Source organism: Trematomus bernacchii, unplaced genomic scaffold (genome assembly GCF_902827165.1).
Source record: "Trematomus bernacchii unplaced genomic scaffold, fTreBer1.1, whole genome shotgun sequence".
In the NCBI taxonomy this organism is placed as follows: Eukaryota; Metazoa; Chordata; class Actinopteri; order Perciformes; family Nototheniidae; genus Trematomus; species Trematomus bernacchii.
In genome coordinates, this window is record NW_022987801.1 from 3167665 (window position 1) to 3190664 (window position 23000).

Consider the following 23000-nt stretch of genomic DNA (forward strand, 5'->3'; position numbering starts at 1 on the left):
CCAACCTACATTTTGTGAAGACACATTTTCAACTAAAAACATACAACACAGCTGCTGCATTATGATGGCGTGACATGACCACCGAACCCCTTACCTCTGCAGTACGGGACAGCATGGTCCCAGCTTCCTGTCTCCAGGCAGAGGAGGCGGGACGGGCCCATCAGCTCGTAGCCGTTCTCGCAGCTATAAAGGACCTCACCGCCCATCAGAAAGTTGCTGCCTTCTTTGTGACCGAAATCTGGAGTCCCTGGGTCCTTACATTTCACTGGTGCTGGTGGGAAAACAAACAAACACACATATAATACATTGATTTATAAATGGACAGGTAAAATGGTTCAAAGTGTCTTTATTCCACAACATGAATGCTTGTGGACCTGCGTCTTGTTACCTGTGCAGTTTTTGCCGTCTCCACTGTACGGGTGTGTGCAGGTGCAGGTGTAGGAGCCGTCTGTATTATGACAACTAGCGTGTTCATCACAGTCAGATCCCAGAGCACACTCATCCACATCTGGACACACACACATAGAAGAATTTTGTAATGTAATACGTCAAAATCAAAAGGGATTTTCTTTCCAATATATCACTGATTTAAAAAGATATAATGTTATGTAATTAAGTACCAAGGCAGGCTGGTGGGTTTCCTCCCCACTTGCCACTGTTGCTGCAGTGCACCTTGGTGTCTCCCAGCAGGTAGAAGCCAGCGTTACACTGGTAGACCACAGAGCTGCTGGCCTGGAAGTCTGTTCCCTGAAACAAGCCGTTCTCCAGAGGACGGGGGGACCCACAGGACACTCCTGTAACACACACAGAGGAGGAATATTATTGAGAAACTCACTTTAAAGGCTCTCTACCTCCCTAACCTATAACCAAATCCTGCAAGTGGAACATGTTTTGAATTACTTTGTGTTTTAGGTTTTCTCATCAGAATCAGAAACGGGTTTATTACCAAGTAGGTTTACAAGGCGAAAACATTTCTTTCATTTATTCAGTTAAGTGATAAAACATACGGTAGGAAACATTTGCAATTCAAATCAGACAGCAGTGTGTGTGTCAGCCTTACGTTCACAGCTGGGCAGAGGATGGCTCCACTCTCCTTTGTTTTGGCACTGCAGCACGGGCTCCCCCCGCAGGTAGAAGCCGGGATCACAGGACAGCTGCACCTGGGCCCCCGGACTCATTTCCACTGTGGAGACGTGCAGGTGGGGCACTGCGTTCTCCAGCTTGGGGCAATCTGGAGGGAACAGGTTTTGGGGGGGGTTAGGGTTTCGGTATAGCAACTAAAAGAATCTTATTCCAAAACATTGTGCACATCCATTTCAGGTATATATTTCAAATTGAGGCCATTGCTCTCAGTAAAAAGCCCTCAATTAAGTCTTAACTATACATTAAAGACCCCAGAGCATTAGTTCAATCACACTAAGAGTATACTGACACCTATTGGTTTATTAGATTTAATAATGTGGATTTAATGATTTACAGTAACTTTATCAGTAATGGTAATGTATGGTTTTGTAGCGCCTCTCTCACCAGCACAGAACACACTGCTGAGGTTTACTTTGACTCGGCCCACCACACCGCTGAGGAAGTCTGGCCAGGCGAGGACGTTCCCTCGGTGCGACACATGGGAGGCGGGACAGTTGCTGGACAGGACCTTAATCTACAGGGGAGAGGAGGGGAAGATCAGTGCGTATCAAATAAGAAAAATCAGATCGTATTAATATTCACACGAAGGATTTCATGTACCTGTTGAGGCGTGAGAACACGATCCCAGATGTTGAGCTGGCTCATGGAGCCGACGAAGGACTCGACGGGGTTGAAGCCCTCGCCCCTCTGATCCTGATCCTGACCTAACACCAGCGCCCCGCCTCCTACAGGACACATGTTGGAGGTCAGAGGTTAAACACAACTCACTGAGAAACTATTCTTCTTATATATTGAGTTACTGAGTTGAATATGAGAAGCTACAACACTCTAGATTTGTACAGAAACAAAGACATCAATCATTGTTTTTATCGGAGAAATGAAACTATTGTTGTTGCAGAATGAGAGGAGGTGGGGGATAGCACTACACCTGGGATAGTGGTGCCGACTGACAGGCCTTTGCCTCCGTCCGAGGGCTTCCCGTTGATGTAGATTCTCCAGTCCCCGTCCCAGCTCCTCCAGGACACCCCGATGTGGTACCACTGACCCGTGTTCACCGCAGGACAGTCTGTGATCCGCTCCTTACCGTTCACATACAGCACCCACCTGGAGAAAGGGAGGGAAAGGGTCAGAGAGATTAGAATAGAGTCAACTTTATTGTCATTGCACAATAAACGAATGCAGTTTGTATCCAACCAGAAGGAGTTCATGAGGTTTGACAGAACATTGCTGTAGAAATGTACATAACGTATAAATGAATAAATATCTTTGTATAAGGTACAGATTTAGAAGCATATCCATATAAGGTGCAGGGTTTAGGCATTTATAGTTAAATACAAATGTAATAAATAGTAAATATAGATGTTAATAAAGGATTTAATGAACAAGAAAGAAAGCTTTAGTCGTAAAAAGGTAGAAAAAAAGAGGCAAACAGGATAATCATTTAATGTGCGTTTATAATTTGTAAACATCACTGACCCGTTGTAGTCGATGAGAAGAAAAGCGTTGTCGCTGCCCTCCACAGCGTAGGAGACGGGCGTGCCATAGTTGGTGGTGTCCGAGGACCTCATCCAAAAGGTGCAGGTGATCTCCGTCAGCGCCGGCATCCCTCCATCCATCATTACGTAACCGTGGATACCAGACACCTCAAAGTCCAGGTTGAAAGCCGGGGACATTTCTGATGGGACAGAAAAGCATTTATAGAGGAAATAAAATGTTCTCGTCCTTCTTGTATCAATTCACTTTGTAACAATACAAGTTTTGGGAAGAGGTAAAATGTATGATAGAAGAGATTTAATCATTGCAGTTAATCATGAAGTTTTTTTTTGTTAGGGTGTTACCCAAAAGAACACAACATAAGGAAGTGGGAACAAATCTTTTAAAATGTATGTCTGCTACAGGCAAAACGCATGATCGCACTTTCATGGAAAAATGTTAACAGTCCATGTATTGGTAAATGGCTAAAAGAACTGTCTGCATGTGTCTCATTAGAGAACATAAGCTATTCAATTAAAGGGAAACAAGAACTATTTAAAAAAGTATGGGGCCCTTTCCTTAACTATCTGGAACATGTGGATCTAGAGAGTTCTCTGCCTACATGTTTGTATATTTCCTTTCTTAGCCTATCCACGTGTTTGTGAAGTTAATTGAATGTATTTATTTCATTTATGTGACTTGTGTACTGTCTTATATATTGTCTATATATGCTAAAACAATAAAGAAAGTTTTTTTTTTTTTTAAATAAACAAAAGGTCTCCATGGTGATGTGTCATCTGTCCTATAGTACCTGTCTCACACCTGGTCCCGTTGAACCCAGGCAGGCAGCGGCAGGTGAAGGAGCCGTGGCCGTCCATGCAGCTCGCCCCGTTCACACAGGGGTTCGGGTCGCACTCGTCAACGTCCACCTCGCACAGGTAACCACGGTAACCCTCCGCACACTGACACCTGAGAGAGGGCGGGAACACACGGTCCAATTACATGCTTTCCATGGAGCTGTCCTTTGAAAGCAGTTGATCAAATATGTGGGAATGTGAAAATCGGAGGGGTAAAAATGGATCTGAAATGAAGTGATTATTAGTATATGATTTTATAAACACAGAGCTCTTTTTTAAGGATTTTCTGTGTCTCACATTCATCATTTATAACAAATAATTGCAGATGACAGATGTGTAAAGACATTGAAATAAGTTAAAACATGCTGTAAGATTGACCTCATAATTTAAGTCTTTCTATGACTGTGATGCATCTTAAAAGGTTTTGTTGAAATGACCTGATATTCAAAATGATGCATGAAGGTGACTCAGGACATAGCGCCATCAGATATGAATGTTCTCTCTTAAGCTACAGATGAAAAGAGGACATATAGGGAGTTACAAATGCATAGAGCTGCTTCCTATCAGAATTGTTAATACCTGAAATAGTTCACAGCATCCAGACACGAGCCTCCGTTCAGACAGGGCGCGCTGTAACAGTCGTCGACGTTGACCTCGCAGCGATCCCCCGAGAAACCAACGGCACAGTTACAGGAGTACCCCCCCGTCAGGTCGTCACACACACCTTTGTTCAGGCAGGGGCTGGAGAGGCACTCGTCTATTTCCAGCTCACAACGAGACCCTACGGGAAAGAGAGAAAGCAGCAGGTTGGAACCACTGATGTACTTTGATTATGTCTCTGTTGTGATGAGGAACAGATTCCCTACCTGTGAAGCCGCTGGCACAGCTGCAGGCGAACTTGTTGACCTCGTCCACACACACTGCTTCATTCAGACAGGGAGAGGAGAGACACTCGTTCACCTCCGCCTCGCACAGAGAGCCTGACACAAACGGGGGCGACAATTCAGATAGTCAATAACAGATTGACTATAAGCACAAAGGTGGGATAGTGTACAGTTTGTGATTAAAAAATAACATGTTTTGGCTGCTTTAATAATTTGCTTTCCTGTTGCATAAGGAGCTCATGCCGATGCTCAATGAAGCTGACATTTGTTTTTTAAATCCTTTGAGAATCTTTCTGTGTATTATCAATTGAGACTTTTTTCCTCACTGATCTTTACCTAAATAGCCAGGCTTGCACTGACACTGGAAGTCTCCCATCCCGTCTTTACACAGTCCTCCATTCAGGCAGGGGGCCGAGTCGCACTCATCGATGTCGATCTCACACTTGGCACCTGGGAGAGAAATATCAGAGGCGCTGTCAAACACTCATGGTCATAAAAGAATTGCATACAACACAACCAATTAATGTCAAAGGAGAGTTACAGCTTGGTACTGTCGAAATAGCAATGACAGGAAGTATAACCAACGAACACATTCTCGTGTTATTCCTAATGTTAAATAAAGTTGTTGATATTCAAACATTACACCGGGTGAATCTCTGTGGTTTACCTGTGAATTCGGGCATGCAGGTGCAGACGTATCCCGCCCCCACTTCCTCACATGTGCCCTTATTCTGACAGGGATTCAGGAAGCACTCGTGGAAAACCTGCAGGAACAGCCAATCAGAAAGGTCGGTCATGTTTTTGGTTTTGAATATTCCTTACCTGTTCTGTTATGTTTTAATGTTAGCCTTTTTTTTAATGCATTTTTTTATTTCTTCTGTACTTATTAAGATTAATTTCTATTTACTGGATACTTGTGGCTTTAAACTCTGTCCAGTGTGTTCTTCAGTTCATGTTTTGCACATTATTTAAAAATGTTGTAGAGAGGCGAAGTCCCGCCCATCTACTTCCGACCCATGGGACCTTATTTCGGAAAAAGTATGTATTGAAGTCAATGGGGAGAGAAAACGTATCTTTCGATCCCGTTTGAATTGTGCCACGAATTACACATACACTGATTTTTTAAATTGACAAACATCATATGTGTAATTCGTGGCACAATTCAAAAAAAAAATGTCCATGTCAAAAAAGTCACAGTTTGTCGTAAAACTGTTGAAATATAAGACTATGAAAAATACGCAACTAGAAAGACTACAAATCCCAGAATCCCGGTCCCGCATGCTGGCTCTTACGGAACCGACTAACTTCCCTTGTGTGTATGTGCAGCTCTCAACATGCCCAGACTTGGAGTGATTTTCACCTCTTTTAATACTTTTCGCCTCATTCTGAAAGAAAGAAGTGAAATGTGCCAACGTGACGGCCGTCTTGGTGTGTGGTGCGAGACGGGAGATGTAGTTCATTGAGCGGTTTCACACAAACAAAAGTGTTACTTCACAGTTTTACGACACATTTTTATTTTTTTGACTTGCAAAACTATCTTTTAAATTGACAAACATCATCGAAAACGGGATCGAAAGATAATCTTTCTCTCCCCATTGACTTCAATAGATAATTTTTCCGAAATAAGGTCCCATGGAACGTAAGAAAATGTTGTTCATTATTCATTTCATTATGTAACGAAAATGCTGACATTTTGAGTTGAAAGCTGTTTTAGAAAGAAAAACTATCGATATAGATGAAATGTTACTTAATTATTTAGCAATTCATTCTACATTAATTCTAATGTATCATTAAAAAATACCACTCTTATCATCACAGAGTCAGTGGTAGTAATTAGCTTATCTGTATCTGTAACATACAGGCGTCTAATGATGGATTTCAAATGTCAGAGACCTATAATGCTTATGGTAAAATATCCTTTTTTTGACATAATGTAAGTTAGGCCTGGATAAAGACGACTCACCTGACTGCTTGCCTGGTAGTCCTCGTTGACCTCCACCTCTGGAGCCGCAGTTACACTCTCCTCTTTAGGAAGAAAGCTGGAGCCGAAACCTGATGATGACACCCAAAGAAAAAACAGGCAATGAAAGCTCAGACAAGTCGGAAAAACACAGCGAAGATATTTCCCTTCGCTACCAGATGGTCTGTTTGAACAAAAGCCTGTATTCTTATAGATCCTGGCAGCATGTCCTAACCACTGCTCATTCCCACACTTCAGGCATGCAGTATTACTTATTTCCAACAGCAATAAAAGTCGTTTTGTTTCCATTTCCCCCCGTCCTGACACGTGCAGTAATTCCTACTCTCTTTGATTGATCTATAACAACACAGATCAGACAGCTAGCAACTCGAGTGATGGCAACAAATATTGAAAGTGTAGAAAAGCTGTCACCAAGCGGCAGACACTGAACAGTCCCTTTTACTGCCAATTTGCTCCATGCTGACTTCACTTGGCATTTCCTGTAGAAATGTATGATAATTTATTTCACATGGCAACACAACACGGCAGAATGTTGTTGAAAGAGAACTCTGCTGTGTGAAAATCTGCATATGCCAACAATAATGAATTTAAATCAGTCATTATTGGAATAACATTGTCAAAGAACATAATCTTCGTCCATCTTGACACCTAGATGATTTAAAGGTGGGGTAGGTAATTCACTTCAGAAACACTTTTTGTTATATTCCATGGAATGCTCTTAACATCCCGATAGCAATGAATACATTAAATGCTTTGACAATAAATCCATAAAAAAATGTCATCTGTGGAAGCCGTGGCGCTGTAAAAAGCACGACCAATCATCTGAGCCGGCCCGGCTAAAATAACTGGATGGCCTACCTGCCTGTCAGCCTTCCATCTGTGCACAAACTTATCTCGTGCCCTCATTGGTCATGTGCGCGTTCGTGTGTGTTGGAGGAGGGGCTCTATAAGGAAGTCTGAAGGAAGGGGCAGATTTTTTTCGGCTGCGTACTTTCAAATTCTAGCGCACTCGAGCTGGTTTCTCCATTCTTACTTACCCTACCTTTAAGTCAACTAAAGTACAGTTTGTGTAATCTAAATATATGTTTTCAATGAAAAATACTGTTTTATTGAGAAGACTAGATATTGGCAAGTTGATCTTCAATACAAGGGACATCATCAGTTAGGCCTTAAGGTGTGCTGAATCAAACATCTGGATTTCAATGTATTTTTCTGCAGGACAGTAACAGAGATTACCTTTTAAAACCACACTACAAAGATCTTCTGGATTTCCCCAAAACCAAAAATCAAGTGGGGGGCATTTTTTGTATTTGTGTGTGTCTGTGTGAGGATTTGTGATCGTTGTGGTTCCTTACTGGAGCAGTGCTGGATGGTGTTGGCTCCGGTCACGGTGGTGGTTCCATAGAAGGGGCAGGAGAGGCAGAACGAGCGGCCGTTTTCGGGCTGGTAGTAATCTCTGGGACACGGGTAACAGGGAACCAGACCGGTACGGGAGAACTGCCCGGCCGAACAGGGGACTGCATGAGTGGAGAGCAGATCAGATCAGAGGAGGGGAGCACCAAAAAGGACAATAGCACAATTTACCAAAACATTTAAAAAAAAAGTGACATTAATAGGTTGAAAAGTTGAAGCCTAGTTTTTTCCGATTTTAACTGGGAAACTCAAGTAGCAGAAACATTCACAGTCTCCAGTTTAATCATCCAACTTTAAAGGGCAATCACTTGAAATTCCAAGTTGGAATTGCCTCTCTGATGTAATTGCACATGAATGGCAAATACCAAGAGACACATTTTTGCGTAGCGGCTGGAATTGTATTTGTTTTTGTTACCTAGCAGCGTTTAGAAAAACTAAAGAATGATTAAGGCTTCCCAAAGTTGAACGGGCATGTTGATAGGACATTAAGGGAGTGCACTCCACACTGTCGCGCTGCATCACCTCCGCACTCGATCTCGTCCACGGCTCCTCTGGTGACGGTGGACGTCTCGTCGGGACAGACCAGACACTCCCTGGCGCCGTATCCGGACTGGAAGTGACCGAGCGGGCAGGACTCGCAGATCTCCAACCCGTTCAGGGAGTTACTACCTGGCTTACACTGCCCTGCAAACACATGGTGAGCAATAGTTAGAAAGAGAATAATATGAATGGGAAATCTTGTATTGGTCTCACAGAGGGGAAATCTAAGTTGTTGCAGCAAAGGGGACAGTACAGATAAAGGGTGCGAGAAGTTAAAATAAAAACTAAATGAATGAAACGTACACATCCAAGCTAGAGAAAATAAGTAGCAGCATTAAAAAAGTCAGTAAAAAATAGACAACTAATAACAAAGCAGCAAGATAAACTTAGTAAATAGTAAAAAAAATAAAAGAACGTGAAAATCAAGCACCATTTGTGACTTATTTGTAATTTCTTTATCCTGCATGTGGTGCCAAAGGAGCATGATAGTTGCCCCACAGTACGCATTGATCCGTGTGAAGCGATTCTTACTGTTTTTTTAGGCATATTCAAATGAAACATCTTCTGTGAGTTATTTGCAAATGCAGTGTTGACTTGCGTTCTGACAGTGTGTCAGCATCTTACCTTTGCACTCGGCGACGCTGCGGGAGTGCAGGTAGGCGGTGGAGGTTCCCTCGGGGCAGGACTTACACTCCAGCTGCCCCTCCTGGTCCTGGTAGGAGCCCAGCCAGCAGCTCTCACACTCGTGGTACTCCAGAGAGAAGTAGGTTCCCACCGGACATTGGACTGGAGAAGCACACGGAATAAGAGATAAAATGCAACACTATTCTAGAAATATTAGATTTTCTTTAAATCCCATGAATTGTGGTGTTTTCTTTACTCACCGCACATCCTGCCTTTGAGCACGGAGCCCGGCCTGCAGAACAGGGAGGGTTTCCTGCTCTCCAGAGATTTGGGATCAGCCACGATCATCTCCGAGGAAACGTGGAAACTGGACAGCGGCTGCCTGGCCAGCGTTCGCTTCAGACGATTGGTCAGTTGCTCCAGGGTCCGCAGGAGTCTCTTCTGATTGGCCACCTCTATTGAGTCGTTCCTCGACAGGGGCAGAGGGATGCTTGCTGGGAGAATGGACAAAGTTTAAAGAACAACTCATAGTATTGAATATAAAAAACACAGATATCAAAGGAAAATAAAACACTGCAAAAGTCAATAAACACACAGCATATAACATTTCATTTACCTGTGATGTTGAAAAAGATCTGGATCTTCTGGTCCCGGGTGGGTCCTCTGATCTTCCGGTGCCTCTTGGTGCGCTGGTGGGGCTGCATGCTGCTGTCCTGCTGGGGCTTGGCGAGCTGCCGGCTGCCCGTGGCAAAGCCCGAATCAAAGTAGGCGTAATCCTGGGCGCCTTGAGGACCCCAGCTGTTGCTCCAACCCCCTGGTGCTGATGAATAAAGCACGGATATAGAAGAAGGATGAGCTAAAATGATGCTTCCAATAAAATATTAGGGTAAGGGTTTATTTTTTGCATGACTTCGTACTTATAGAGAATCCGTTCTCGTAGTCGTAGTTGTACTCGAGACAGTGACCCTGGGACAACACCTCCAGCTTGCATGTGACGTCACCGCTGCTACAAATATTGGGAAGCTTTGGAGAAGAAGAAAACATCGTGTATTTGAGAGATGATTCAAAGTAGATAGACGTGTATGTGTGAATATTTCCTCACCATGCCTCCCAGTTTGCTCTTGAACTCCCCAGCGAAGGACTTGATCAGGTCCACATCGTCACAGCGAGACGCTTTGAACAGCATCTCAAAGGGTTTGACTCCATTGTTTGCTATGCGGTTCACTGGGGAAGACAGAAAGGGAATTGAACAGCACCGTCACATGTGCACATACAGGTATTTATATAAGTGCACTCATTAAGCAGCGGTGCAGCATAGACAGTAGGTCACCTAATATTCAAACAGGAAGTAACAGAATACTTGTGCTGTGCTTACATGAGCAGTCGGGTCTGTCTGCAGAGTAGGGCGGCTCCCACACACCGTTGTAGGCGCAGAGGTAGCTGTGCACTGCATCCTGGGTAAAGCTGAAGCCCTCTTTACACTGGAGAGTACAGTTAACGCCCTCCTCTTGTTCAGAGCAGATGAACTCTCCATTCACTGGGACGTACGGCTGGTCACAGGTCGTCCCTGGCACACACAATTCCAAACTTAAGTTATAATATGCACAATAGTTTGTATAACCAGGCCTTTAAATGCCGTTTTAGGGACAGTGCCTTTGATAAAAGTATCATTTTCATTATATGACATGCATTACTGCCTAGTCTAAGGTTTTGATATTTATAGGTTTACAATTGTTTAATTCTCATAAAACTATGTATTCTTCTTTTTTTACAAATGCTTGAAAAATGTCCAATAAAACAAAACAGAATATATAGCAGAGGAAAAAAGTAAATGGAGAGAATACAGTTAAAACAAACTGAATAGAAATAAGGTCAAAAATATGGCCCTTCAGCTCTGCACCTTGCACAGTAACAGTGATGTTGCACGTGCGACTGTTTCCTGCTGCATCAGTCGCGGTGTACTGCACCAGAGTCTCTCCTACTGGGAACTCAGAGCCTGGAGTGTGGCTGCTGGACACAGTGAGCCGACCCCCTGAGAGAGACACACACACACACACACACATAACAAAAGTGTTGATTTCTAAAATAAAAGATGCACCATCTCAGAGACTACACACAAACATTATTCTTTCTAGTTTTTGAGTCAAAACTGTTACTCCAGCTGGCCTGCGGAGGGCAGTCTTGTTCTTACTCCATTTTCCAGGACTAAATGAGTCACTCTCAGTAAACCATAGAAGTAAAGTAAAACAATGATATATTGACACGGTGTGTCTGGGCATCGCACGGCTGCAGAAAAACCCAGCTCCTGGGATTGTAGTTGGAAATTTGCTATAGTCTGGTTGGCTTAAAAAAAAAACCTGAATGTGAAGAGATTGATGGATTGATCCTTGGGAGAAGCAGTGGTGATGAGAGGAGTGTACGTGTGAGTGTGTGTGTGTGTGTGTGTGTGTGTGTGTGTGTGTGTGTGTGTGTGTGTGTGTGTGTGTGTGTGTGTGTGTGTGTGTGTGTGTGTGTGAGAGAAACGCAGACAAGACTTATAGAAAGAAGGTGGGAAAACTGAGTGATTGACCTTCTCTTTCCCTCCAACTCCATTAAGGGTGGTGGAGTCTTTTCGGACAGGGCTGACACACGTCTGGCCACGTCTGGTGTCTCCCCTTATATATAGCCTGTGTGTGTGTGTGTGTGTGTGTGTGTGTGTGTGTGTGTGTGTGTGTGTGTGTGTGTGTGTGTGTGTGTGTGTGTGTGTGTATACACGTGTTTATGTGTGTGTCTACCAAGTCACAACTATATATAGCGCTGGCATCAGGGTGTGGGCCTGGAAAAACAAAACACTGACGTCGAAGCAGCGCTGGGCTGACGTTGTGCGACCGCAGCAGCCTGTTATTACAGTGTGTGTGAGTGTGTGTGTGTGTGTGTTTGTGTGTGTGTGTGTGTATGTGTTTGATGGGGTGCACCTCTGCAGACAGGTGGGGAGTGAGAAGTTAGGGGCTTGTGTTTGTGTTAAGGTTCATGCCTGCCTACTTTTCTGTACACACACAAACACATATATGGAGTATTTGTCTGTCTGTGTGTGTGTGTGTGTGTGTGTGTGTGTGTGTGTGTGTGTGTGTGTGTGTGTGTGTGTGTGTGTGTGTGTGTGTGTGTGTGTGTGTGTGTGTGTGTGTGTGTGTGTGTGTGTGTGTGTGTGTGTGTGTGTGTGTGTGTGTGTGTGTGTGTGTGTGTGTGTGTGTGTGTGTGTGTGTGTGTGTGTGTGTGGAGCCAGAGCAAGTGAATTACACGGGCCTGTCTGTGGGCTGGAGCCAAGGAGAAGTCTGGTTTGTTGTCTGTCACCACTGAGGCTGTTTGGGTACAGCGAGAGTGCCAGGAGAAAGTCAGCCAGCTCTACGATATTTAGTCTATTTATCAAAGTGGTCTTGATGCAGTTCTTTATAGGATCCAGCTAAATTGCTCAGTAACACAGAGTGAGCTCAGCAGGCTGAAAAGAGAGACTGATGGGTTGTGTATTAAATCCCCACGACAGCCAGTAACTGAATTGCCCTTGAACAAAAAAAAGAGCACCATTCATGGGATAAAGTGATTGCAATGTGCTCCAGATTCCATTTTTGAAAGAGCGGAACGCAAATATCTACATGTACACTAGGCACATGTGCAAACACGGGAAGCAATTGTTGAGGTAATTTTATTGTTTATATTGATTTACTTCCCTTTTTTGAGACGAATGGGTATAATTTGACTACACTGCATTTATCCAACTTCAGTCATTACCAGACACTTCATTAAATATATTGCATACCGTCAGTTTCCACTTCTTTAGCATTCAAATAAATGACACGTGCTTTAATAGTGTTCTTTCACCCAAGGTTTATTGAAAGCGGGACTTCTAGTTGTAATAAATTGCTGTATTACTGTTTACAAGATGAATACTACTGGCCAAACCTCCACTGATTATGAATGGGGAAGTAAAGAAATATTTTCTCTGCTGGAGTGTCAACTTTTGCTTATATGGTGATGAGTACCTGCATCTGTTATTTATTGCAGTCACTCTGATAAAGGAAAAACAAGTTAATAATATAATTATACCATTGACAGCGGGAAAAATGGTTGGAAAGAGTACAAATTCTCAGATAAGAGCAAAAACACCTGCCTCTCTCTGCTGAGTCCATCTGTTTGAACCTTAATGACATTAACAGCCGCTGTAAAAACTTCATCTGTCCACTCTCTCTATCTCTCAGATGCACAAATGATGCCTTCGTGCACACAATAACGATCCATCCTCTCACTATTAGACCATATGTCCGGTGTCTCTCGGCATCAATCACACACACGCACATGAAGCCTTTTTCCAGTCGCCCTAACGGAAAAGATCCTGTTTAACCATCATCAGTGGAGAGGGAGAGGGTGGAGCGGAGTGGAACAGAGGAGCAAAAGAATAAACCATCTCCGGAGCAGGCGTCTGAGAACCAGACATACCTGAGTTGTCGGAAAACTGCGGCACCTCCCAAACGACCGCCGTCTCCGTGTCTGTGGCCTGGACGGTGGGCGGGGACCTGCACCTGTCAATCACCGGAGGCTCCGTATCTACAGAGATATACGAGGTTGTTAACGACCAGATGGAGAACACACAATAAAAAAAACAGCACACTTGTGAACATATCGATAGCAGTCAGTCGCCAACAGCAAATAAATGCTGTTTCAGTACATAAACACACCATTGCTCCAGAGACTGGGATGGATTACAGTGGCTTTAGAGCGCTACACTGTGATTTGACTTGTTTTGATGCAGCACTACAGAGTGTCAGAGGGCACGAGTTAAACACATGTCTCCAATAAAAAACGACAACGTTCCCCCCACCATAATAACATATGGAAATGTTCACGCTACCATGCTTGAGGTTTTCCCCCCTGACTGCTGTGATTAGCGAGCGGTTGACACGGTGCGCCCCTGCTTTTCACTCCCCGGGGGAAACCCTGTTTGACACTTGTTGGGGGTGCATGGACTCCCTTGCTGCTGTATGTGAATTAAATCACAGTTTTTCAATTAATTGCAGAAAAAAGCTGAAACTGGTTTGAATTTCACAACGTTTTCAGCTTCATTTGTGTGTTTTTATGTTAAAAGTAAAATATGTAAACAGATATTCACACAGCAGCTGATTTAAGTGCTTTAATACGTTTTTTTCTTGCTCTTACATGTGACACAGTCCTGTTATGTTCTACTCACCATTTAGCTATTAACACCCTGTTGGCTAACATACACTCTAGTCTTCTGAAATACAGTCGTTTTTGCCAATTTCTGATTTGTTAAAATTGTGACGTGCGTTTAAAGTATAATTTGTAGTTAACAGTGGTACAAGATGAACAGCCTTAATTTGACTTGTACTTGAACTCTTAAATTAGAATTTGTCAGAAGGGCAATAGCCAAAATAAATGTTTTATCAGCCATCTGAAACATATCATTTACAAAGAAGCTCAGCTGTGTGTACCTAAGCCAGCAGGGAGACAAAAACACTCGATAGAAAGCCAAAACGCTGATGTCACGGTTATTGAGGAGACGCCTCGATTCAGATGAGATGTTTTGATGACTTTAAAGACAGTGTGTGTGGACTTTTTATGGGAGTATAGCATCTTTTAAGTTATTCTGATGCCATGTATTGGTTGGGGAGGAACTCACCGATGACAGTGGCGGTGAAGGAGCAGTTGGCCTGGTTCCCCGAGCGGTCGGTCCCAATGTAGGTGATGGTTTCCCTTCCAATGGGGAGCAGCTGAGGAGGGGTGTACACCGGCTTCACCTGGACCACCACCTGAAGGAGGGAGAGGGAGTCAGAAATATAAAAAACTGACTCAAGACAGTGAGTTAACTCAGAGGTCATAATCTCACCAAAATCACACTGGTGTTAGTTATTCCTAACTAAAGAAATGTACTCCGAGCCTATCAGGTAAAAAATTCAAGGAGTGCTTCTAAATCCTACCTCTTCTTTAGAGTTGTCGGTAGCAGTCGGGATGTCCCACTTAACGATGGCGGTGCCGCGCCGCTCATCCGTCCCTGCGACAATGTTCTCGGGGCACTGGATCGCTGGTGGCTCAGTATCTGAAGAGACATGGGGGGGGAAAAATACACATTTTAGAGGAAGGAGAGAATGGGATGAGGGACACGGCAAATGCTTGATCTGATTTAGGGGAATTCAATTCAATACAGTGAGATTAAAATATTGCAGATGTTCACCTCATCACACCCTGACCGCAACCTGGTGCTCGTTATCACTGAGGAAGCAATTGTGTGATGTCATCTGACCTCTTTAATTACAAGACGTCAAACACTCATTACTGGTCTTTGCTGAATCAGAGAGAGAGTGCACCGCTGTCATTGTTCCAACACGACCAAATCCCTCTGATTTCACATTAATACTGCTGGTGGTTGTAACCGTCCCTTATCTCTCTGCATCCATTAGCTCAACATCAGCCACAATGGTAAAGAGCAGAGGTTAATGGAGACCTGAGTAAAATGATGAGTCACATGCTTTACGTCATTGTAAAAACACTTGGGCTCACGGCAAAGGAAGCTCCCTCTTGGATACATTAAAGTGTGAGTCTTTCAAACAAAAGACTCACACTTTTTTTTTGGAAAATACACCAATAAGGATCTATAAATGGCAATTAAGTTGCTGTTTAGGGATGCTTTGACATAAACCTATAGGTAAAACTTGCTTCAACCAACATGTTCAATAGCTCTGGGCCTAAAGAGCAAAAAGAGGTTAAAGGCTATAACTTGTCCTTAGGTTTTTATGGAAAATCTGAGCAACTTTTACTGTATGAATGAAAAGTGTTGTTAATAGTTGCCTGTGCTATTTTCTGCCTATAAGTTATTCAAAATTGTAACCTTCTTAAGCTACTGCTAGGTACAGTAAAAAAAACTAACTTGCGAAGTCCCAAAAAAGTCAGCAATGACTTCAGTAGGGGCCTCGGTGGATGGGTCGCTCTCTACGTTGTAGGTATAGCATTGATTGTGAGAAAAAGGCCCTAATAGTCTCCACCTGTTTGGCTCGTGGTAAATACCCAGCCATCGTGACCCTTGGGTTATATACAGCATGCTGTGAATACAGTTCAACTGAAGTGAGTAGAGTCTTCCATGGGTTGGCAGTGGTGATGCCTGTAGCGTTTTGTAAGAGAGCTGCTTCCATCTGGCCCTGATGACCCATCCACTTAGGCATCCGTCTCTGCTAAACACTAACACACTTAGCTGCGATCGGCTCCATTCATGTTCATAACAAGGGAGAAATATTTCACTCAGGGTGTCATCATCATGAAGTGAGAGGAGAAAGGAGCCAGGAGTTTACAAAGAGCACTCTGTTATAATTTCTCCAAGTGTGTCGCTTATATTCTAGCACTCCAACTTTCTTCTATCTCATGTACTTTTTCTTTTAATATCTCCCTTCCCATGCCCTTCCTTCAGCTCCTTTGTGCCTGAGAGGATCAGAACAACTCATCTCTTCTATGCCACCCCATAATGAAACACCTACAGATGACTCATCCTCCCCTCTCTCCCGCCTGTCCGCCCTAACTCTCCATCCGTTCTCATCTTTATGACACCTCTTCCCCTCCTTAACGACAGCAGGTCCTTCATTAGCAGACTTTCTCCTCGAGGAAATGAGGGGATTGAGGACATTTCGAGTGGAGGCAGGCAGAGTCGCACCACCTGTTCCACCTGCAAAGCATCTGGAGGGCTGCAGTCCATTATAATGATCTCAAGGCCGGTGGAGAGGTGGAGACATGAGAGCTCGGACAGGGTATGGTTTGTGTTAGTTACGTGAGGCTCGCTTCAAAACGGGGTTAGCCCCAGTCTCTCCATTCACGAAGCAGAGGAAAATGCAGAGAATGGATGGAAAATGGAAAGATTTCTCCGTCCAAGTTTCCTGCTGTTTTCTTTTATTATCTTCCTCCACATATTCTGTATCTTTCATTTTGCTCTTTTACTGTAACAAGCCCTCTCTTTCTGCCTTCAAGTCATTCTAACAGTGTATAATTAGTGTCAGTTAGATATAATGAACTTCCAATTATATAAGGAGGGGAACCTAATAAGGCCATCACTACCAAGCATTTAGAGTGATTCACAGTCTTTCTGCTACGCTAATTGTTAGAACAATCTCACTCTACACCGGCTTGAGTTTCAATAATCAGGATACATGTATTTGTTATTCTTGCAAGAATGGAAGTAGTCATCACATACAGCAATGGTACAACTAGTTCCCCGAACAGTGTCCTTCACAAGAGAGGGCGCTTCACAGTCACAAGATTGAGAAATACCGGTTCAAAGCAGAATTCTATGCTTCGTTCAGATTAGCTGAGGCCCTCGTCAGAAATGATCATGCTTGTCATATACTTATCTCCCTAGACGCTGAACATCATGATAAACATTGTCACATAGCTATCATATGGCAAACATCCTGTCATATACTTGGACCTGTTATCACGTGCACTTCTCTATCCTTGGAAGAGCACATGCAGTATTTTCCCAACACTAATCACCTACATTTACACACACACACACACACACACACACACACACACACACACACACACACACACACACACACACACACACACACACACACACACACACACACACACACACACACACACACACACACACACACACACACACACACACACACACACACACACACACACACACACACACACACACACACACACACACACACACACACACACACCTGTACAGACGGCTTTATGGACGTTAGCGGTCCAGTTCCCGGAGCCCATGCACACCGCCTTCCTGTTCCCCTGGAGACTGTAACCCGGGCGACAGGTGAGCAGGCAGGCGGAGCCGGGCGACACCGTCCTCTTCCCGCAGGCGGGCGGCGACACCAGGACGTTCTTTAGGGTCGCGATGGGGGGGGCAACGCACCTCTGGGGAGAGAGGGGGAGACACACAAGAGATGATGGAGTTTGTTTTGTCCCTGAGAGAAAGAAAAAACTGGATTCCACGTCATCAATGTTTTTTTTTAAAGTTTTCAGAACGGAGCTGAAATGGCATTTTTGGTGGATTACCATAATCAGTGTATCAAATGTATCGAGTATTAAAATATACTGCCCAGGAAAGAGAGAACAGAACATGCAAACAAAACCTCTTCCAGGATCACAACCGTGTTTCCTGTGTTCCTACCCGCATGTGATTAAAATCTTACTTTCAGCTGGCTCCAATATAAATGCCAACAATAAAGCTATTTTCAGGGGCTGTCTATCAAAAACTGGCACCAAAACAACAAACATTTGGTCGGAAGTGAACCAAAGAAAGAACAAACCACAGAACTCCTACTGGAGGCTTATTGTGCATTTTTGGGATGCGGGCCAGTGTGGCTTTCACTTGATGATGGATAGATCTGATTCTCCTGTTTCATTGGCGCTAGCTGTAGGAGCTATGAAGGGGAAACTCACTGAGAGGGAGATTCAACATGGGAGATTTCAATCAGATGAACAAAATATCTCTCTCAGGGCAGCTGGTTGCCTTTACACGACAGCGCAAACAAAAACATTTTGCTGCATCAAAGAGGTAATGAGAAGCAAACCGTGACTCAAATAGATTATGGGTAAAGAGATGGTCGTTATCGATAAACAGAGATTTTCTGAGTTTTGAAATAGAGCAGCTAGCTGGTTTGTTGGAAGTGAGTCAGTATGGTGGCCGGAGGTTTGTGGCTAAACACTCTCACACTCGCTCTTTTGTGTGTTGTTGTGCCTGACCTGGGGCATGAGTGTGGGCAACTATTTTAACTTAACTATCAGTTGTGAAGTGTGTGGGTAAGTTTGTGTTCGTGTGTATAAGCAGGGATTGGAGTTGCACTATGAGAAAGCAGACGTATCTTTCCCTGGGGATGTAGTGGGGCTCTTTAACCACTGTGTGTGTGATTGTATGTTCTCGTGTGTGTTTACATGTGTGTGTAAAACCATGTTTTTGTAGTACATAGAAATACCCATATCCTGTGTTATTTTAAAGTAACTTATTTGGTAAATCATCTGTTTTTTCAGCAGCAAAAGCGGAAGATAATATGAGTTTACAGCTTTATTAAAAATATTTACTGCTGTAGATATCTTGTGTGTGTTCGAGTAAACGCAGTGCTACATGATTCATCATATAATGCAAATGATATAAACAAATAAAAACTATAATCTAATTTATCTCTAAAGATGAGGGAGCCAGATTTTGGATGACAAATGAAAACAATTAAATTATGGGTGTGTTTTCGATGAATTCCCTTAGCGAGGATATAAGCAAAGTGAACTGAACTGGGATTCACTGTGAACCAGTGTTTCGCGTTAAACTTTTATCAGTATCAGTAACATGTTTTATGCATATTTAAATAATAACATCTGGTATAAATGAGATATTAAAGAATGTCTTACTAAAACAATAAACTAAGATAACACAATTATTGGAAGCACATTGGCAAATGTCAGACAGACATGTGTTTAAGGTGGAGAAGACAACGTAAACAACATATATATCTGGGTGTTATACTGCAGAGGTGTGGGGGGGATGAAGGCTTACCCACACACCGAGGTTGGGGTCCGCTCCACTGGGAGTTGGCCTGGCAGGTGAGTCTGGCCTCGCCCTCCAGACGGTAGCCTCGCTCACAGCCCAGCTGACACTCCGCCCTGCGCGAGGAGGCGCCATCGGTGCACCTCAGGGAGCCGTGCTGGGGCCGCGTGAGCGCCGGGCAGGAGCGCACTGCAGGGAGAAAACAATTCATATAAGAGTATCATCCCGGGAAAGAAACGTGTATTGTTATTTTACAGTTATGACTGTTGTATTTTTTTGTGAGTTTTTCCTTGTCCGAAGTGAGGGTCTAAGGAAACAGGAAGTCATATTCATATTCTGTATAAACTGTAAAGCCCCCTGAGACAAATGTAAAATGTGTGATATTGGGTTATATCAATAAACTTTGATTGATTGATATCTTACTAGATTCAAATCATGTTATGTTAATTTGTTTTTAACAGTTTTTAACCTCCTTTTATTATATTAAATAAGAGTTTGTTTTAGAATGATAGACGGTGAGGCAAGTTATCCAAAAGCAGTAAATGGGGATAACACATGTTGTTAAATGAACCGTTATGGTTTGTTTTTAAACAATTTAAAGTCTGTTAAATATGTCACTTCTTTAAGACGACTAAAACAAACACAGCATACTGTATATAATCTGCAAACGCTTGTCAAGATAAATATGAGGTGTAGCTTCTAAACACAGGTACTGTATATACTGTAAATCACGAGAGGATGAGAAGGCAGTAAATCAGCTGCAGGAATGTACAGCACAATTATCATCATGGTCTGCAACTTGGGACCTATCATTTAACCCAAAAGTCCCTATGACATAACAGAAAGAAGCCCTCGTGTGTGCCTGTTCTGAGTTATGTTGAGGTCTAGAGAAAGGGTGTGTAGTGTGTTATTTCTCATCACCAGCCATAGACAGACAGGCGGGTTCAGAGGAGACCCCCTCCCTCAGGGCTCTACTAGCTGGGAGGTCCAACAGTTTGCGGCGAAGACGAGACTCGGTGTAACACATACAAGCAGACATATGCACACACACTCAGAAAAATATATACCCAAAAGCCACCACTATAAATCTTCCACACACACCCTTGAATATTCAGTGTCTTGGTATTTCTATGAGTCACGCTTTTGCCGTCGTTCTGTTAATACTGCAATTTTCCTCATTCATCTCTTGACCTCTCCAACTCCCTTTTTTCCTTTCTTGAACTCTTAAGCTCTCTTGTTTCCCGGTGTAAAACCTTCCGTGTGTCCTTTCCTTATACCCTTTCTTACCTACACCATAATCAGAATGGGTTTTATTACCAAGTAGGAGGTATTAGCTTTGCTACATGAACTCTCTTTTCCTCCTTACTGTACCTTTTCCTCTCAACATCTGGCCTGGCAGAGCAGAAGTCTCCCAGTAAGTGTTGATACCTTGCTCAGTCTAAACACATATGATCTCAATTCACGGAATAAAAACTTTGCGCCACACACAGACTCCTGCTCACTTGGTCACTACAGCTCATATGCTTCATATTGATTTCTCCATGTAATGCTATATAAATGTTTATGAAGATTTTCAGACATCAAAAGGGAAGGGCAGGTTCTCAGGGCTTACATGGACTTTGCACGTTAATCAGAAATCATACGAGACGTGTGGTGTTGAGGAAGCATTTATTGTGTGTATTTACTGCGAAGGCCAAGAGCATCATGTTGTGTATATGATGCTATATGCATTACGCAAGAAAATACATAGTGTGCAACACTATATAATCACATGCAATTTGAGTCATTTATACATTTTGGAGATATTTGGCTATAATTGCAGCTGGAACAGAGGATAGCTTTCTGCTCTATCAAAATGTTCACAGCCCTCCACTTTTTGTGATCTTTTCATTAGTTATCCTTCTCTTACAGCTTATTTTCTTAGTTAACCAACTTGGCAATAAACCTGATTCTGATGACCTTGCATTTAAACTGCAAGCAATAAACATCAGCAACACAAGGTCACGATTTTATTCATCTTTTTTTAAACTATTTTCCAAGCAAAAAACACCAAAACATCTCTGGTTCATGCTTCTTAGATTGAATATTGATATATATATATAATATATATTTACATTATAACAGATTAAATATGTCTGTGTTTTGGACAGGCAGTCAGACCAACAAACAACTTTCAGAAATTGTGATTTTTTATTTTCTGTGATTTTATACAGTGAGAAAATAATCTGTTAATAGCTAACATTTGGTAGATGAATCACTAATTTAATGAATTGTCAGAGAGCTATTGGAAACAAATAACAGGCCGTGTGAATAGGTCTTAAATTATTTCCATTTTTCAGTGGCAGCTTGTGATGACATTAGAGAGACCTCATAGGTTCAAAGAAAGACACGTGGAGAAAAGAAACCAGAAATCCAAGAACTTCTCCACCTGTGATGATGTGATTATCACCATGCATCAGGTATTTCCTCCTCCTCACCTCTGCAGCTGGGGGGGGTCCCTGACCAGGAGCCGTCCGCCTGGCACAGTCTGATGCCGGTCCCCTGGAGGTCAAACTCCGGCTGGCAGCGCACACCGCAGGCCGCATCGAAGTGGTTGTTGCACACATTCTGGATGAAGAAGCCATGTTCTGGAGGAGACAGCGCCGGACAGTACACCACTGGGAGAGGAAAAGGTAAGAGAAGAAATAGTTATATTGAAGATCAAACAAGAAGAAGTATAAAAACAAACACGATGCTGGTGGGAATTGCTGACACAGTGGAGAGTTAATGTTCCTGACAAAAAGGCTAACAAAGCGTGAAAGCGATTACAGGTTGTCAAACATCACCTCCCAAATCTACACAGAGGGAGGGAGAGAAAGCACAAGGAGTCCATGAAGCTGATGATTAATGATGATCGTTGTGCTGTGTGGAAATCACTGGCTCACTCTTCAAGGAATTGGGGGGGCCAATACAATTACTGGAAGCAGATTGATATTACAAAACACTGATACTTACCGCATACTTCTGTGGAATAATGTGTTTCTGTTCCAGTTGATTCACCTTCATGTATCACATTTTCTCTATGTTTATTGGCCAAAAATATCCCATATTTCTTTCTTAACAAAGCAAGTTTGTTCACATGTTAAAACGTTCATCATTAAAAACATGACTGTACGATTGCACAGCGGTCTGTTTCCTGGATTGACTTTTTTGATTGACATTTTGGGTGAGATGAAGAGTCTAGTATGCACTTGGAAGACGTTTCATTTTTATATTACTCATTGGAATATTGTCTGAAAATATGATGAATAATTTCTCTGTTTACTTTGACTTCTTGAATTCACAGATTGGCTTCGCTTGCGCGTAGATAACTGAGGAAAGTTCTACTAAATAGGTGACCGTAGGGAAGTCTCTTGGAGGAAACAGAGTTGTTTAACAATATCACATTTCTTCTCCCTAGTGACGGACTCCTTTATGGAGAAAAGGCATCTTTAGATGGTAAGATAAGATCAAATCTACTCCACTGAACAACACGTGTTGAAGTGTAATAAACAATA

General features: G+C 42.9%; 1 protein-coding gene across 1 annotated transcript in view; it reads right to left on the reverse strand.

Annotated features, from left to right (window-relative positions):
* Nucleotides 1–23000, reverse strand: part of svep1 (sushi, von Willebrand factor type A, EGF and pentraxin domain containing 1) — a 78301-nt gene that overhangs the window by 15182 nt on the left and 40119 nt on the right. Inside the window, 30 exon segments of the mRNA XM_034150033.1 lie at nucleotides 95–271; nucleotides 389–508; nucleotides 621–794; nucleotides 1061–1231; nucleotides 1528–1657; nucleotides 1744–1868; nucleotides 2072–2247; nucleotides 2620–2818; nucleotides 3428–3585; nucleotides 4053–4254; nucleotides 4340–4453; nucleotides 4694–4807; nucleotides 5025–5121; nucleotides 6321–6409; nucleotides 7694–7855; nucleotides 8274–8435; nucleotides 8916–9077; nucleotides 9176–9409; nucleotides 9532–9735; nucleotides 9833–9938; nucleotides 10018–10139; nucleotides 10291–10482; nucleotides 10816–10947; nucleotides 13386–13493; nucleotides 14584–14713; nucleotides 14882–15000; nucleotides 17642–17825; nucleotides 17827–17837; nucleotides 19474–19653; nucleotides 21942–22121. Coding sequence (XP_034005924.1) covers nucleotides 95–271; nucleotides 389–508; nucleotides 621–794; nucleotides 1061–1231; nucleotides 1528–1657; nucleotides 1744–1868; nucleotides 2072–2247; nucleotides 2620–2818; nucleotides 3428–3585; nucleotides 4053–4254; nucleotides 4340–4453; nucleotides 4694–4807; nucleotides 5025–5121; nucleotides 6321–6409; nucleotides 7694–7855; nucleotides 8274–8435; nucleotides 8916–9077; nucleotides 9176–9409; nucleotides 9532–9735; nucleotides 9833–9938; nucleotides 10018–10139; nucleotides 10291–10482; nucleotides 10816–10947; nucleotides 13386–13493; nucleotides 14584–14713; nucleotides 14882–15000; nucleotides 17642–17825; nucleotides 17827–17837; nucleotides 19474–19653; nucleotides 21942–22121 — 4434 coding nt within the window.